This window comes from Cebus imitator, unplaced genomic scaffold (genome assembly GCF_001604975.1).
Source record: "Cebus imitator isolate Cc_AM_T3 unplaced genomic scaffold, Cebus_imitator-1.0 Scaffold0, whole genome shotgun sequence".
In the NCBI taxonomy this organism is placed as follows: domain Eukaryota; kingdom Metazoa; phylum Chordata; class Mammalia; order Primates; family Cebidae; genus Cebus; species Cebus imitator.
Window position 1 is genome coordinate 18474452 of NW_016107315.1, and position 16201 is coordinate 18490652.

A 16201-nucleotide genomic window follows, 5' to 3' on the forward strand; every position below is an offset into this window, starting at 1 on the left:
ACTCAGGAGGCTGAGGCAGGAGAACTGACTGAACCCAGGAGGCGGAGGTTGCGGTGAGCCGAGATCGCGCCATTGCACTCCAGCCTGGGTAACAAGAGTGAAACTCTGTCTCCAAAAAAAAAAAAAAAGAAAGAAAAAAAGAAAATAGGTGGTCAGCAGTGCACTGGGAGGGAAGTCCCTGGAACGGCTTTGCCACCAGGCACAGCGGTGCACACCTGGGGTCCCAGCTACTTGGGAAGCTGAAGTGGGAGGATCACATGAGCTCAGGAGTTTAAGTCCAGCCTGGGCAACATAGCAACAAGACCCTGTCTCAAAAAAATAAAGGAAAAAAGGCTGTTTTAACTTCCCTAAAATAAAGCCACCTTTCAGCCTTGGACTTAGGCTTATAAGGCATATGTAGTCAGCCGGGCGCGGTGGTTCACACCTGTAATCCCAGCACTTTCAGAGGCCGAGGCGGGCAGATCACGAGGTCAGGAGTTCCAGACCAACCTGACCAACATGGTGAAACCCCATCTCTACTAAAATACAAAAATTAGCTGGGCCTGGTGGTACGCACCTGTAATCCCAGCTACTCAGGAGGCTGAGGCAGGAGAATCGCCTGAATCTGGGAGGCAGAGATTGCAGTGAGCAGAGATCACACCACTGCACTCAGCCTGGGCAACAGAGCTAGACCCTGTCTAAAAACAAAAAACAAACAAACAAACAAAAAGACCTATGTATTTTTTAGTGCAGGAGAGATTGTCAGATGTCCTCACATAGTAAGGGACAGTGAAAGCCTGGGGTAGGGAAGCAGGGGGACCGGAAGGAAACTGAGCTTTAAGTGGCCTGTCGTGTGGCAGCCACTGCATCATCCCAGCAGGCCCCATACATAGAAACTGAGCATCTGAGAAGGTAAGGAGCCGACCAAAGAGACACAGGGTCACTGCTGGAGCTGCGATTCAAACGCAGGCCGAGCTCACGCCAGAGCCTGTTTCCATCACTCCTGGCTATGTCCCAAAGGGATCTTGAAAATGACTCTGAAAACACAGGTTCAGGGGCCCTCACAGAATCATGTCACCCATGGCTAGTGTGGGAGAGGAGACGCCACCACAGGTACAGGAGGTTTTCTATAGGAGGAAGCCTGGAAGTCCCCAGCCGGGGATCTCCCTCCTCCCGCACACGTGCCCCACGTTCCCCCAGCCCACGGGGCAGCACCTGGGATGCAATATCCTCGGCCACGCGGGGCAGCCTCTCTGCTGGAGGAGTCTCCTCTGTGCAGCCCACAGGCATTGTCTGTACCAGGAAACTTTTGGCCTCTTTCCTCCCCACCTTGCATCCTACTGAGATGCCGGAGACCGCATCAGTTATCCCAGGTCTGCCTCTCAGCTGCCGCCTTCCCAGAGATGGAGCGCAGCCTCCACCTGCTCTTCGTGTCTGAACCTGCCAATTCTCTTAGGTCCTGAGCAACGAGAAGACCCTGACCCTCAAATCCGTGCGCCAGGAGGATGCGGGCAAGTACGTGTGCCGGGCTGTGGTGCCCCGTGTGGGAGCCGGGGAGCGAGAGGTGACCCTGACCGTCAACGGTAAGACCCTCATTGGGATGAGCCAGGCCTGAGGGAGGGAATAAGGACCCTAGCCATCTTAGCACCAGGCATCGCCCCAAAGGAGCTGTCACTGGCTCCGGGCCTTGCTGTTACCTCCAACTATGGGTAGACAGTGATTAGGTCCACCTCCTGGAATCCCTGTCAGACCCAGGCGGAGGGAGGAAGTGCCTGAGTATTTCTGGTCACCTCTCTCTTTGTCTGTTACCTTCGAAGGGGTCTCAGCCCTCAGAGTGGTGGGCAATAAATTTTATTCTGGCTAGGAAAAAAAGCATCAGAGGTCTCCGGGTGGCCTACCCTTTCATCCATTCACCACCACCTGGGCCCAAGAGAATTTTTTTTTTTTGAGATGGAGTCTCACTCTGTTGCCCAGACTGGAACACAGAGGCACGATCTCAGCCACTACAACCTCACCCTCCTGAGTAGCTGGGACTACAGGCACGTGCCGCTACGCCCAGTTAATTTTTGTATTTTTAGTAGAGACAGGGTTTCACCGTTGTTGGCCAGGCTGGTCCCCAACTCCTGACCTCAGGTGATCCACCCACCTTGGCCTTCCAAAGTGCTGGGATTATAGGCATGAGCCACCTCTCCTGGCCTCATGGGAATTTAAGAGCGCACCTCTGCGGCTCCTGATCAGCCTCTTCCTGTTGCATGTGAGACACCCAGCCAGGGAGCCCCTGTCACCATCTCCACAAGGCCATGTGTTCAGGGGCCCCCTTAAGGACAGGGAGCATGTCTTATTATACATAATAAAAATAACTAGCCAGGTGCAGTGGCATGTGCCTATAATCCCAGAACTTTGGGAGGCCGAGGTGGGTGGATCACGAGGTCAGGAGTTCAAGACCAGCCTGGCCAACATGGTAAAATGCTATCTCTATGGAAAACTGCAAAAATTAGCTGGGCATGGTGGCAAGCACCTGCAGCTACTAGGGAGGCTGAGAGAGGAGAATCGTTTGAATCCGGGCAGCAAAGGTTGCACTGCACTCCTTGGCAGCAGAGTAAGACTCCATTTCAAAAAAATAATAAAATAAAGTAAAATAAATAATTGCAGCAAGGGAGTGTTTTCAGAATGGGAGTTAGTAGATGAATGACTGTCACATGAAATGCATAGAGACAAAGGCATCAGATCAGACCTGGATGATGGCTGGAGACAGTCCTGCAGAAGCTGGAACCTGGCTGAAGCCAGACCCATGAAGGCTGTGGCACCAGGACGCAAATGCTGACGTCCCTGCCTATCAGGTGCTTGGGCCACCGGCAGAAAGCAGAGCTGCCAGTCTGACTCTTCTGCCGCTTCCGAAGGCTCCCCTCACCTCTGTCATGCCCGCCGCCCTTTGGGAGGCCCCTTTTCCCACCATAGTCTGCCTCAGATCAAAACCCCAAAGCTCTGGGTCCCTGTGGGAACTGAGCCACCAATGTTTGCAGGGCTTCTGGGTTCTGGCCCCAGAGCAGGGCCCTAGGGAGGGGCCCGCTGAGGTCTCCAAATTATCCCAGTGGGCTTCAGCTTCCTCTCCACCCAGAAAGCCACCTGCTGATGACCCCATCTATTCTCCCCTTCCCTAGGAAACCAAAACCAGCTTGGTGTCTCCTCAGCCGTCCGTCTCTGCTGTCCCCATTAGCTGTCCCTCCCCCGCACCACGCCCCACCTATTTCCATTCCTCTCCCCCAACCCCAGAGCTGTGGCAGCCCCACAGGGAGGATGAGTTTATCCAGACCCCTGCACTCTCACAACCACCTGTCCTGGCAGGACAGTAACTCGGAGCCCTCCTGCCTTTCCTGCGTGTCCCCAGGACGCCACCAATAAATTGGCACTGCAGGGCTAAAAATAACAGCATCTGATCGCGCCTCCGTATATCCATGGCAACGCAGGCTACGGTCTGTTCCTTTCAGCGCAGGTGTCTGACACTCGGCTCAGAGCTCCAGGCCCCAGTGAAATCAGCGGCCCTCCACACAGCCCGCACCAGCCAGGGCACTGGGAAGTCGGGCTGTCCATGCCCGCAGCTGGCTCAGCTCTGCTGGCCCCATGACCAGCCGGCCCAGGATGCTCACAATCACATGCACACTCCAGGGCCCTCAAGCCTGGAGCTGTTAAATGAGCATCCGTGTTTCTGGGGAAAAGCAGGTGGATAAGGGAGGAGCTGACATCTGTTGTCACTTTAGATGTTCAGGTATTTCCAGGGGAGAGTTAAAGAGATTTCTCGAGGAGACAAAGTCCCCTGGGGATCACAGGCCTGGAGGGACATTTCTCTTGGACGGGGAGGGCACTGGCGCTGACCCAGGTTGAATCTGCACTCTCCAGGTCTCTCTATCCCCCCCACCCCGCCGCCTCCACCTCTGCCAGCACAAGCTCCCTGAGGTTTCCAGGCAGAGAAGAGCTGGAGGGCTTGGAGGGAAGTAAAGAACCTGCTCGTTTATTTCTGGTGGATTAGGGTGGCTTCGCACACCTGGAGGCGGGGGGATGAGTTCAGGAGCCAGGAGAGGAGCCTGCCAGACCCGCCAGGGGGCAAACTGTCTGTCCCTGCTTCTGCAGAGCAGGCGGAGGGAGGATGAAGCCCAGTGGATGGGACCTGGGCATGGGCTAGAGGGAGCTAGCGATATGAAAGCATTCAAATGAGATCAGGTTGTTATTGCGACAAATCCCAGCCTTGGACAACTGCTGGCCAGCGCGGCAGTCCTCTGGGAAAGAAATTGACACAAACCTCGAGTGATCTGGCTCAGATAGGGGAGAGAAATTTTACTAACCCTCACGCTATTTCCCTTTATCCTGCTTTTTGTTTTCTTCTAAGAAACAGATGCATTTGATGATGGCTCTTAGAATCCTGAAAACCCCTCAGGGAATTCCTAGCTCCTGGGAAGCTCAAGGAAAAGGTTTTATGGTATCATCACCTTTTAGTCCAGCAGCAAAACAAAGAACCATCCGGTTCCTAAACCATCAATCTCCTCATCTCTTTGGGTCCTAGGCCTCTTGGAGCTAAGGGATTTTTAGGAAGGAGGGCAGCGCTCAGCCCACCATTAAAGGCATGGAGGGTCCCCCACACCCACCTCACGCTGCCCCAAACCCTGTGCCTTATCAAACTCAACAGAAGTCACCAGAGTGTCTCCAGTACCTCTTCTCGCTTGGCTGAGAGCTACTCATAGAAATGCAAATCTGCTTTAATTAAGGTGGCTAATAAACAGCAATTATGTTTGCAGCAATTTTTGTTTTGTACCCAGCATAATTCTGCCTGTTCTCCAGATCCGTAACTCCCAGCTCTCTTTCCTCTGGTATCTGCCATCTAAGGCTCAACGGTTACCCCAGGGATTAGAAAGGGAGCATGACGGTTTCAGTCCCTGGCCCCATCTGTCAACCACCCGGCGCAGCCAGGAAGCCAGCAGAGCAAAGGCTGAACTAGTTGCTCCTTCTTTCATCTTTCACAGTCAGGCGGGCATCACACAGGAAAGACTTGGGTTGGATAACAAGCAGAACCGGACAGGAGGCGCTGGGGAACAGGCTCCCCTCCACCGGGTGGACTCTCTTGGCTGAGCAATGTGGTGAATGAGACAGGCGCCTCAGCCTGACACCCACAAACATGAGCTACTCTCCGTGATATAATATTGGGGTCTGTTTGGGAGCCATGGCCTCACCTAGGCAGTCTGGGTATGGACATGGAGAAGGAGAAGGCGATGAACTGTAGGACCTCCTGAGGCACAGGTGGGAGGAAGGCTGTGAACACGGCCAGTGCATGCATTCGACCCTTCCGGGGTGATTCCCGCTCTTAAGAGAGGGACAGCAACCACTTCTTCCCGTTGGCCCGGCTGGCCGAAAACTCCCTTTTGTTAGGCAAGGGCGCCCTCTACTGGGTATCTGAAGAATGGCTTGCAGCTGGTGCAGAGGTGCAGCTGGCAAAGGCGGGGGAGTCCTCCTTCATCCAGACACCTCCCCACCCCTTTTCCAGGCTTACCACCTCCTCCCTAAAGCTCTCCCTGTCCGCCAGATAGAATTATTCTCTCTCCTCTGAAGTCGGTTAGCACTTTATCTGCACTGCTCCTGTGGTACTAACACTCACCATCTTTTATTACAGTTATTTATATTTTCTGGGGATTCTGACTTAGAAGCATTCACTCATGATCCCTTGAGAGGTTTATGACTGAATGCCTGATTTATCTCTGAGTCCTCTACCTTGCACTTTACCTTGCACATACAGACCTTCAGCAAATGTTTGCTGAATACTTGGAGTAATGAATATACTTCTTAACCCACCCAAGAGGGCGCCAGCAGGGACCTGCCCTTCCCAGGTGCCTAATAGGATGCTGTCTCTCAACAGGACCCCCCATTATCTCCAGCACCCAGACCCAGCACGCCCTCCACGGCGAGAAGGGCCAGATCAAATGCTTCATCCGGAGCACACCACCACCGGATCGCATTGTGAGTGCTCCTGGGAGGGCAGGCGGGGGCCAGGCCAGCAGCCTGGTGGTCACTTCTGCCAAGAGCTGGGTGGCCAGCCAGGCGGTGCACACCTCCAAGGCTCGTTTTCCTTTCTGAGAAAAATTATACCTGCCTTGGCTGCCTCGGAAAAGCATCGTGAAGACGAAATTGCAGGCAGACTCCCTTCTTGGAATAGGCAGTGCTCCCAGGGTTCATCTGCCATTCTGTTCAGCTCTGACATGAAGGGTTCTGACCAAACTCCGAATCCTAAGGGCAGCGGGGCACACAAAGGTAGTGGAGAGAAAAGACAAATGACTTCTTCCCTTTCCTGAGCTCCAGGCCAGTCTTTAGCGAAATCTTAGAGCACAGTTAACAGCGATCCCTTTCTGCACCCCCAGAGTCCTCCTTGCCAGGTCTCCATGGTAGCCTGCCCTGGTATCTATCAATTGTCCCCTCTAAAGTGACCATTCCGTTCTCCCTCCCTTCTTCAAAGCACTTATCCCTGCAATGCAGCTAAGGCAGCTGAGGAGTCCATCCTCAGCACCCCACCAGGTATTTGGTTTTTTTGTTTTGTTTTGTTTTGTTTTTGAGACACAGTCTCACTCTATCACCCAGGCTGGAGTGCAGTGGTGAGATCTCAGCTCATTGCAACCTCCACCTCTCAGGGTCAAGCAATTCTCGTGCCTCAGCCTCCTGAGTAGCTGGGACTACAGGCACCTGCCACGACATCCAGCTAATTTTTGTATTTTCAGTGGAGACGGGGTCTCACCATGTTAGTCAGGCTGATCTCAAACTCCTGGGCTTAATCAATCGACCCACCTCAGCCTCCCAAAGTGCTGAGATTACAGGCATGAGCCACTGCACCCAGCCAGTATTTGCATTTTTTTTTAAGGGAGGGTCTTGCTGAGCACAGTGCCTCACATCTGTAATCCCAGCTCTTTAGAAGGCTGAGATAAGAGAATCAGTTGAGCCCAGGAGTCTGAGACCAGCCTGGGCAACATCGTGAGACCCTGTCTCTACCCCCCACCAAAAATGTTTTAAGGTGGAGTCAGAGTCTTTTTTTTTTTTTTTTTTTGAGATGGAGTTTCCCTCTTGTCGCCCAGGCTGGAGTGCAATGGCGCAAATCAGCTTACTGCAACCTCCACCCCCGGGGTTCAGGCAATTCTCCTGCCCCAGCCTCCCGAGTAACTGGGATTACAGGTGCCCACCAACATACCTGGCTAATTTTTTTGTATTTTTAGTAGAGACAGGGTTTCACCATGTTGGCCAGGCTGGTCTCGAACTCCTGACCTCAGGTGATCCAGGGGCAGAGTCTTGTACCCAAATCCATCTGAAACTGGAGGGATCTCAGGCATAAAAACAAAGAAAAGTAAGCATTTTACAGCACTATTGGGGTGAAAATATTTGTAGTAATTTCCAGTGTCTGGTAAAATCCTGCTAGATCACTGCCAGGGGTCCAGTGCACAGGGCAGTTGTACCTTTTCACAGGGCAGCTGTGCAGGGAGGTGGGGCTGGCCCAGACGTGGAGCAGCTGAGGTCACCACTAACTCGTGCATGCGGGGTCTGAGACACCCAGACTGCAGCAGCTGAAACCATCATCCTGTAAACTAAGATATTGTTAGAGTATCATTGCTGCCACACACTTTCTCAAGCGTTCAGTTCATTCACTGTCTGAAAGATTCACACACAAAATTGCAAGGACTCACAAATGAAACTAATACCTACACCTCCCCACTGACTTTACTCTCTAATTGTTTTAATCATAAATGTAACACATGCTCATTGTGAAATATTCCATTCACTCTTGGACAGTTGCACACCTTCTCTCCAGAAATATCTGATTCTAGGCCAGCGGTCTCACTGGCCCCAGGGGACATCTGACAGTGCCTGGAGACATTTTGGTTGTCACCACTTGGAGGATGCTCCTGGCACCGCCCAGGGTGCTGCTGACATCCTGCGGTGCCTGGGACAGCCCCACAGCCAGGAAAGGGTCAGTCCAGCGTGACCACAGCACCGAGCTTGAGAAACCCAGACCCTCTCATCAGCCCCGAACCAGGGGTTCGAGGCACTCACATGATGAGATGCAGGCAGTGTATGTGGCCGACTCTGAAAACTCTTAACCAGCGGTCCTGTAAACTAAGGCAGATGAAGGTGATTGCAAACGCAGCTTTGTAGACACTTCTCACACACTCATACAACGTCCCACAGATAGACGCGCTCATGCAGCTGCTGTCCTAACTCACACCCGCCCAGGCAGCCGCAGTCCCAGGGACACTTGTGTGGAGGCACAGGGCGTGGGCCAGCAGGGCGCCTACTTTGCCCAGAAAGATGCTCCACAGGCCCTCTTCTGGGATGGAAAGACCCTCTGAGGGTGCCTTAGAGTATGTGTGTGTACATGTGTTTGTGAATTGTGTATACATGTGTTGTGGGTGTGTTACTGTGTACGTGTGTCATGGCATATGTGAACATGTATATCTGTTGATGTGTGTGTGTGTGCACTGGTGTGTGAGCACGTGTATGTCATGTGAGTACCTGTATGTACACATGGTGGTGTGTGTACAACGAATGTGCGCATGTGTTGCAGTGTGTGTTGTATGTACATGTGTGTAAGTATGCTTGTAATGTGTGTTGTATTGTGTATGGTGTGTGCATCATGGTGTGTGTATGCATGTGTATGTGTGTTTGGGGGAGTGAGTGTTGCATGTACATGTGGTGTTATGTCTGCCATGTGTACATACATGTCTGTATCATGTTTTTAGTGTGGAGTGTGCTGTGTATGTATTATGATGTGTGTATGTGTGTTGTGGCATGTGCACATGTGTGCCAGAATGTCTACAATGTGTGATCTGGTGTGTGCATGTGTTGTGATGCATGTTTATGTGTGTTGTGGTACATTACTTGTGTATGCATGTTTGTGGTGTGGTGTGTGTGCACATACCTGTGTGTATACCCATTGGTCGTATATGTATGTTGTGATGTGTGTGTGTTGCAGTGGGTGCACGTTTGGTGGTGTGTATGCAGAGCTGTGTGTACATATTTGTGGCATGTGTGGTGTGGTGTATGTAAACCTGTTGGCCATGTGTGGGGTGCTGGACATGGACATGTGATGTGTTTGTGTTGTGTGTGCACACGTGTGCACTTATGTTTGCGGTGTGTGGGATGCTGTGCATGATGTGTGGTGACATGTATGTGCACATGCATGTGTGCATATCTGTGGTGTGTGGTGTGTGTGCATGCATACATACCCGTGTGCACATCGTTCGTGTGTGGCAGTGAGCATGAACATGAGCAGGGCAGTGGCACTGACTCTGATGTGGGCGTGTCCTGGGGCCCTCTCGTGGGGTCTCCTCCTGATTCTGCGCCCCCCGGGCAGGCCTGGTCCTGGAAGGAGAATGTCTTGGAGTCGGGGACATCCGGGCGCTACACGGTGGAGACCATCAGCACGGAGGAGGGCGTCATCTCCACCCTGACCATCAGCAACATCGTGCGGGCCGACTTCCAGACCATCTACAACTGCACGGCCTGGAACAGCTTCGGCTCCGACACCGAGATCATCCGGCTCAAGGAGCAAGGTGAGGGCTGCCAGGGCCGTGAGGGAACAACAGGGCCAGCGGGGCCCTCTCCTGGCCTAGGGCAGGGCCCTGGTGGCTACAAATGGGTTGGGGCTCAAGGACAAGCCATGGTGCTCTTCCTGGCCGGCCACACAGCCTAGCCAGGTAGCAGCCTCCTCGGCCAGGCTCCCCCTGAAGCGAGGGGCACCAGCCTCTGCCAGGAAGCGAGAAGGGGAAGAACACAGCTCAGAGTGGCAGCCCCTGAGGCGAAGCTTCAGTGGGAGGTGGCCACAGCAGTGAGCAGCCTGGTGACAGTGACAAGCCACCCAGCAGCTTCCAGAGGCCCTGGCTTCTGTGCCCTGCCCTCCATCGTGGGCCCTGGTCTGACACCAAAGTGCCCTTTGGGAGGTGTCATGCCTGGGTGGAGTGTGGGACACACTGGCATGGGTGTGCTGGGAACCTGGCCCAGCTGCAGGTAAGACAAAGTCCACCCAGTCACTCAGACAGAAGTCCCACAAAGCGCACCCAGGCTAAAGCTAAGGGGTTGCACTCGCTTGTCCAGATCCCCAGGGCCGGGGACTGGGCTCAGACCACCTGCAGACCCAGGAGGCACATGTACCCCTGCGCCCCAAGGGCAGTGCTGGGCAGAGCAGCCAGGTGGGTGAGAGGGAGGAGGGAGGAGGAAGAAGCTTCACCCCACTGTGCCCCCATGCACTGATGTCCCAGCTCCTGGTCACAGATGCTCAGATCTCCAGCGTCTGCTCAGGGCTCTCAGGCACAGACAGCAGGACGGGGAGCCTGGGAGGGGCACGGAGGGTTGGCTCCAGAAGCTCCACCACAGCCAGCAGCCAGCTGGGTTCTGAAAGGGGTGGCAGATCTTGCCCCTTTGCCAGCAGTGCCTAAGCCATGGTGGACCAGGAATTCATGCTCAGCTGGGCCTGGGCGTCTGGATGGACCTCGGGGGCCTAGGAGACCTCAGTCCTGGCAGTCTCTGACACCTTCTTAGGTAAAGACCCACTCTCAGGCTGTCAGGCCCAGCAAGAGATTCTGGGCTAAGCAGGTGGCCTCAGCCACAGGCCTCAGTGGACCACACTGGGATCACAGCTATGGGTCAAATCACACAGCGCCTCCCAACACCTCTTCCCTAATAGGTGCTGCTTTGCATAACGCTTTGCACATAATTTGCATAATATCATCCACACATCATCCCAAACCTTCCTGGTCCCCTGCTACCTACCCTCCATGTCTTCCCCTTGATGCCCCCACCCTAAGCCCTCCCCCAAGTGTTCTCACCCTAACCTCCCCAGGCCCCTCTGAGACGTGACTTCTCTCTCTGGTTCCTAGCCCCTCCGGAGTCTCTAAGTCAGTCTGTATGAACTCCAAGTTCAGCTGGACTAGCCTAGATCTATTGGGGGTCCCAGAGACATGACTGGGAAAGGAGCCCCTGGCCCAGCCCCCCTCAAACAGCTAATCCCCAGTCCCACCCCACCCTGGCCAGCCAGGCCCTGGCTGTAGACGCTTGCTTTATTTCCAAACAGGTTCGGAAATGAAGTCGGGAGCCGGGCTGGAAGCAGGTACGGAAGGAGACCATGAGAATGACCCTGGGAGGGGGGAAGGGACTTCTTGGCTAGCTGGGGTGGGTGGGAACCCAGCAGGGGGTAGGGAGGCCTGTACTGGCCACTAATGTCTCTGCCCTCCCCCATCCTGAGGGTTTAGTGTAGTCAGAGCAGTGAGGAGAAGGGGTCCCAGCCAGCTTGGGCCTAGGGACCCCAGACACCTGTCTCCTGCCTGCCACAGGAGCCCACGCTCCTTCCTCTCCGGGACACCAGCTCTCACTCCTCCCTGCTTCATTCCTTCCATCCTTTCTCTTCGGGAGCGCTGGATCCTGGCCTCTGGGGTCAACTCACCCCTGTCCTGACTGCCTTCTGCCTCCAGCATCTCCCCAACTTTTCCCGCTTCTCCACGTCATCACCAGCTTGGCCACTGCTTCCCAGGACGCTGGGGGCCCCAGCCCCTGCTGGGCCTGTGCAATCCATGCTCGCTGTTTGCTGCCCCCCTCACTCCTGCAGTCCCCGTGGAAGGTGGAAGTATCATCTCACCCCAGGCAGAGGCTGCAGGGCAGCGCCTCCCTCCCCAGGCTCGCACAGCAAAGCAGGCAGCAAAGCAGTCATCAGGCCCCCTGGGTGGAGTCGCTCTCGACCCCACCCCCAAGCAGAAAACCAGAAAAGAGAATCGGGACAAGCAGGCGAGGCTCTGTGACCATGCTGAAGACGAGTGGTCCTCCGTCCTGGGTCTCCTGCCACGCTGGCCCCTGGCCTGTGCCACCTCCTCAACGAGCTCCACGTGGGATCCTCATGCCCCTGCCTCTGCCCCTCCTGGCAGCAACCCAGGGCACAGGTTGCTTGCAGAGGCCCACACTGGGAACCCAGAAAGCTGCCAGCCTCCTGCTGCCTTCTCCCCGGGTCCATGCTAGGGCTGAAGGTGGTGTCTCCCGTCTCCATGTCTCGTGTGTCTGCTCACACTCATCCAGAGCTCCCTGACACCTTCTCCCCTCTGTGGCTGACTCCTGGTGCCTGGCATACCACCTTGAATGGAGGGTAGGCTGAGCGGGGACAGCCCCTTCCCCCAGTCCCTCTCCAGGGGCCATGCAGGGGAGGCTATGTGCAGAGAGGAGGGGCCTGCACAGCACCCTAGGCCAGACCTCAGGAAACCAGGCAAGGAGGAAATACACACAGGCAGGCCGGGGACTGGGAAGGGATGCCACCCTGGGGCACTTGTCCCCACACCCACAGGACCCCCTGCTCTGCCCCTGCCCACCTGCCTGAAAACCGCTGTCCAGCTAAGATGGTGCCCCTCCTCCAGCTGTTCGCAGTGCATGGAAACGTGGGCTGGGGTGCCAGGATCAAAAGGCACCTTGGATACTGCTGCCCGGCTCTCCAGGGTGCAGACGAGGCACTGAGGCCCGGAGGTGTTAAAGAGCCTTCCACAGGCATGCTTTGGCTCTGAGTTCCGCTGAGACAAGCCCCGTGTTTTTCCAAGGACACTCACTGGGAATCTGGGGAGAAACTGACCCAAATCAATCAAATTCAAAAGCAGAGAGCGAATGGGCTGCCAAAGCAGCTTCCCTTTCCTAATGGAACTGAAACCTAGAGACAGAATCATCCAGGTCAAAGCAAGCTCAGCTGAGGCCCGTTTTCTCAGTCTGACTGCCAAACCAACCCAGACACCTTGTGTTTCAATCCCTAAGTGTCCACCACGCCACCTCCGCTTGGTCCCCTCCCTGTCACCCCTGCAGTTGTCCTGGCCACTAATTGGTAGGTAACGAGTGGCTTTGTATGCAAGTCCTGGGTGGCAAAGGGACGCACCAGTTTAACCAGCAACACTGCCAGCCAGGATGCCAGGTTGGCCAGAGGGCAAATGTCTGCCCTCTCCCACACCCCTCAATACCTCCTCCCAGCAGCATCTTCAGAGGCCAGGGTTTGAGGCCTTTCTCCTCTCTTTGAAGAAAAAGACAACAAGAGGCTTACAGCCCAGAACTGATACCTAGTTGTCCCCAGTCGCCCCCCTCCCACCACTGATGAATGCAGAGTAGTCTGGGGAGAGGCTCAGATTTTAGAAGGAACTTTCCTGGCCTTTAAGACTGAACTGCTGGTCGGATGCGGTGGTTCATGCCTGTAAACCCAGCACTTTGGGAGGCTGAGGTGGACAGATCACTTGAGGTCAGGAGTTCGAGACCAGCCTGGCCAACATGGTGAAACCCCATATCTACTAAAAGTACAAAAATTAGCCAGGCATGGTGGCATGCAGCTACCTGGGAGGCTGAGGCAGGAGAATCACTTGAACCCAGGAGGCGGAGGGAGTGAGCTGAGATTGTGCCACTGCACTCCAACCTGAGCGTCACAGCAAGACTCTGTCTCAACAAAAAAGATTGTGAACTGCTAGTGACCCCCTTCCCAGGTAACAACAGCAGCAAGCACCCAACAGGGCTGGGAGCCAGGTTCTGCTCCAAGGCCTCTGCCCACATTGACCCAGCTCAAGCCTGTAGCAACCCTCAGAGGGGCTGGTACCACTATCCCCATTCTACAGGTAGAATAGAGGCAGTCAGTTGCTCAAAAGAATAGATGGAGCCAGGACACAGATCAGCAGCAGTCTGGGCTGTACCAAGCACGTGAGATTTGGAGGCTCTCACATGTCGTGCAGTCAGTGGAGCTGGATGGAGTGGAAGCGGGGCTAGTGGGGGGTGGGCAGTGAGAGGAGACCTGGATTGACCCTGGCTCTGCAGCTGCTGTGTGTCCTTGGCCAAATCACTTGACTCCTCTGGACCTCAGTGAGAGCCCCAAGCTCTCCCTGCCCCAGCATTCTCTAGTTCTATTCCTGATGGGCCCCTCATGGCCCCAAATCATGTGCTCAGGCCCTGCTTGTAGCTGTAGAAGGGCCAGGGCTGTCTGGAAGATCACCCCCGACTCCTTCCTTACCCTCCCTGTCCCTACCCTACTCGGCTCGGGCAGGAGACAGGCTGCAGAGTCTCAGCAGGGGCGAGGGCTTGCTGCCCGGTGTGTGGGCCTCTCTTGCCAGGAGGGGTGCAAGGTTGCTCAGAGGGCTGGCCTCAAAGGAGAAGCCGCAGACCTGGAGATGGCGGGAAAGGGGCCTCTCTCCTTAGAGAGCCAGCAGTAGAGGAGCTGTAGCCCTGCTCGCTGGCCCCTGGACACCTGCCGGCCACAACTACTGATGCCCAGCAGGCCTGCAGGGAAGCAGCTTAGACCTGGAAATGCTAAGAGCTGGGTGTCTTCCCTATGCACCCGAGAAAGAGAAGGGAAGGAGAAAACATTCCGAACAAACAAGGGCAGTGACCATAGTCATTTTTCAAAAAAAGCCAGGGACGATGACTCACCGGCCACTGTGTGATAGAGCATTCCTGTTTGATGCCAGAGAGAGCTCACTGTGCCAGCCTCACCCCTCATCTCCGGTCTTCCTGTCCCCTGGCCCTCCCTTCTCTGTGTCTGCCTGCCTCACTCTCCTTCCTCTGTCCCTTACCGCAGTTCCCTCTGCCCTCTCCTCCACCCTCCAAGCCCCCGTGTCTTCCACCCTGGTCTTTGCAGCCCCAGCTAGAGCTGACCCTTGTTGGACTCGGCCTGTGCCTGCCCAGGCCCCACGGAGGCATTTCCCAGGAGGGGCCTGTGTGGCAGGGGCTGTGCCCGCAGGAACAGGGTGAGATCCTGGGGGAACCATGGGCCAGTCCCCATCCCTCATCAGTTGTGTCCACTTCTCTCCCACAGAGTCTGTGCCGATGGCCGTCATCATTGGGGTGGCCGTAGGAGCTGGCGTGGCCTTCCTCGTCCTTATGGCAACCATTGTGGCCTTCTGCTGTGCCCGTTCCCAGAGAAGTACGGGAGGGAGATCCGGGATCTCAGGGAGGGGGACAGAGAAAAAGGCCAGGCTTAGGCTGCCCCGGAGAGCAAGTAAGCAGGAGTGCAATGAACAGGGGTCCTAACAGTGCCGTGAGCTCCTGGGGCAGGGAGTGGGTCTGATGCATCGGGGTATATGAGGCCATGCCTGGTGCGGTGTCTGGCAGAGTGGGCACTCGGCTGAGGTTGGCCTGGACTAGACTGAACTCCATCTGCAGGGCAGTCAGCCAGCATTTTGGATTGAACACATAGCTCTCTCCATCAGGAATTGTGTAGAAAGATGGGGGGAAGTGGTTTGTGGTTTGATCCTTACTCTACGAGAGCTGCTAGTCTAGGGAGACCCTGTCTCTACACAAAATAAATAAATAAAAATTAAAGAGCTGCTAGTCTAACCAGAAAAGCAGGTCACTCATGCAGCTGCGGGGTTGGTGGGGGGCGGTTCTGTGGGGAAGCATTCAATAAATTGCTTTGAGCAAACTTTTAAGCGGCTTCAGTGATTAGCAATAAAATTCTAGTGTTTGTGCACGCTTGAATAATTGTGTGTACCCAGGAGTTATGTGCGAGGGACTGGATGGCAGAAAAGAGGTGAAGACAATGGAGACACAGTCTCCCGGTCCCACCTCTTCTGCCACATGGCCCTGGGCAAGCTGCAGCGATTCCAGGCCTCTGTTTCCTCGTTTGTAATGAGGATATGACTCTGATGACCCCATCTGGCCCTGACATTGTATAAGTGTAATGCACGAAATGAATCACCAGAACGGGTCTGCTCCTCTGCCACTTGGCAGCCTGCACACCTTTGAAGAAGGCTGCGTTTTCTGTAGCCCAAGCCAAGCAGCCTTGGCTTTCATGACCAGCCCCACAATGATGTGGTCTCAGGACCTCCATTACCACCCTCTCCGTGGAAATTATAGGAACGCATATATATTATATATAGAATTTTTTTTTGAGATAGGGTCTCTCTCTTTTGGCCAGGGTGGAGCACAGTGGCGCTATCTCAGCTCACTGCAACCTCCACCTCCCAGATTTGAGCTATTCTCGTGCCTCAGCCTCCTGAGTAGCTGGGATTACAGGCACGTGCCACCATGCCGGGCTGTTTTTTCAAATCTTTTGCAGAGACGGGATTTGACCATGTTGTCCAGGCTGCTCTTGAACTCCTGGCCTCAAGTGGTCTGCTCGCCTCAGCCTCCCAAAATGCTGGAATTACAGGTGTGAGCCACTGTGCCTGGCTCCTCAAGAATTTCTTTCTTTCTTTTTTTTTTTTTT

General features: G+C 54.8%; 1 protein-coding gene across 8 annotated transcripts in view; it reads left to right on the forward strand.

Annotated features, from left to right (window-relative positions):
- KIRREL3 (kirre like nephrin family adhesion molecule 3) overlaps positions 1-16201 on the forward strand; it is a 563974-nt gene that overhangs the window by 540761 nt on the left and 7012 nt on the right. For 5 of the 8 annotated variants that reach the window (XM_037736196.1, XM_037736200.1, XM_037736199.1 and 2 more), the window contains 5 exons: positions 1436-1562; positions 5882-5982; positions 9356-9554; positions 11072-11107; positions 14810-14992. In XM_037736196.1, the coding sequence (XP_037592124.1) occupies positions 1436-1562; positions 5882-5982; positions 9356-9554; positions 11072-11107; positions 14810-14992 (646 nt within the window). The remainder of the gene's footprint in view (positions 1-1435; positions 1563-5881; positions 5983-9355; positions 9555-11071; positions 11108-14809; positions 14993-16201) is intronic. The other 3 variants (XM_017525128.2, XM_037736201.1, XM_017525205.2) reach the window with 3 other exon arrangements.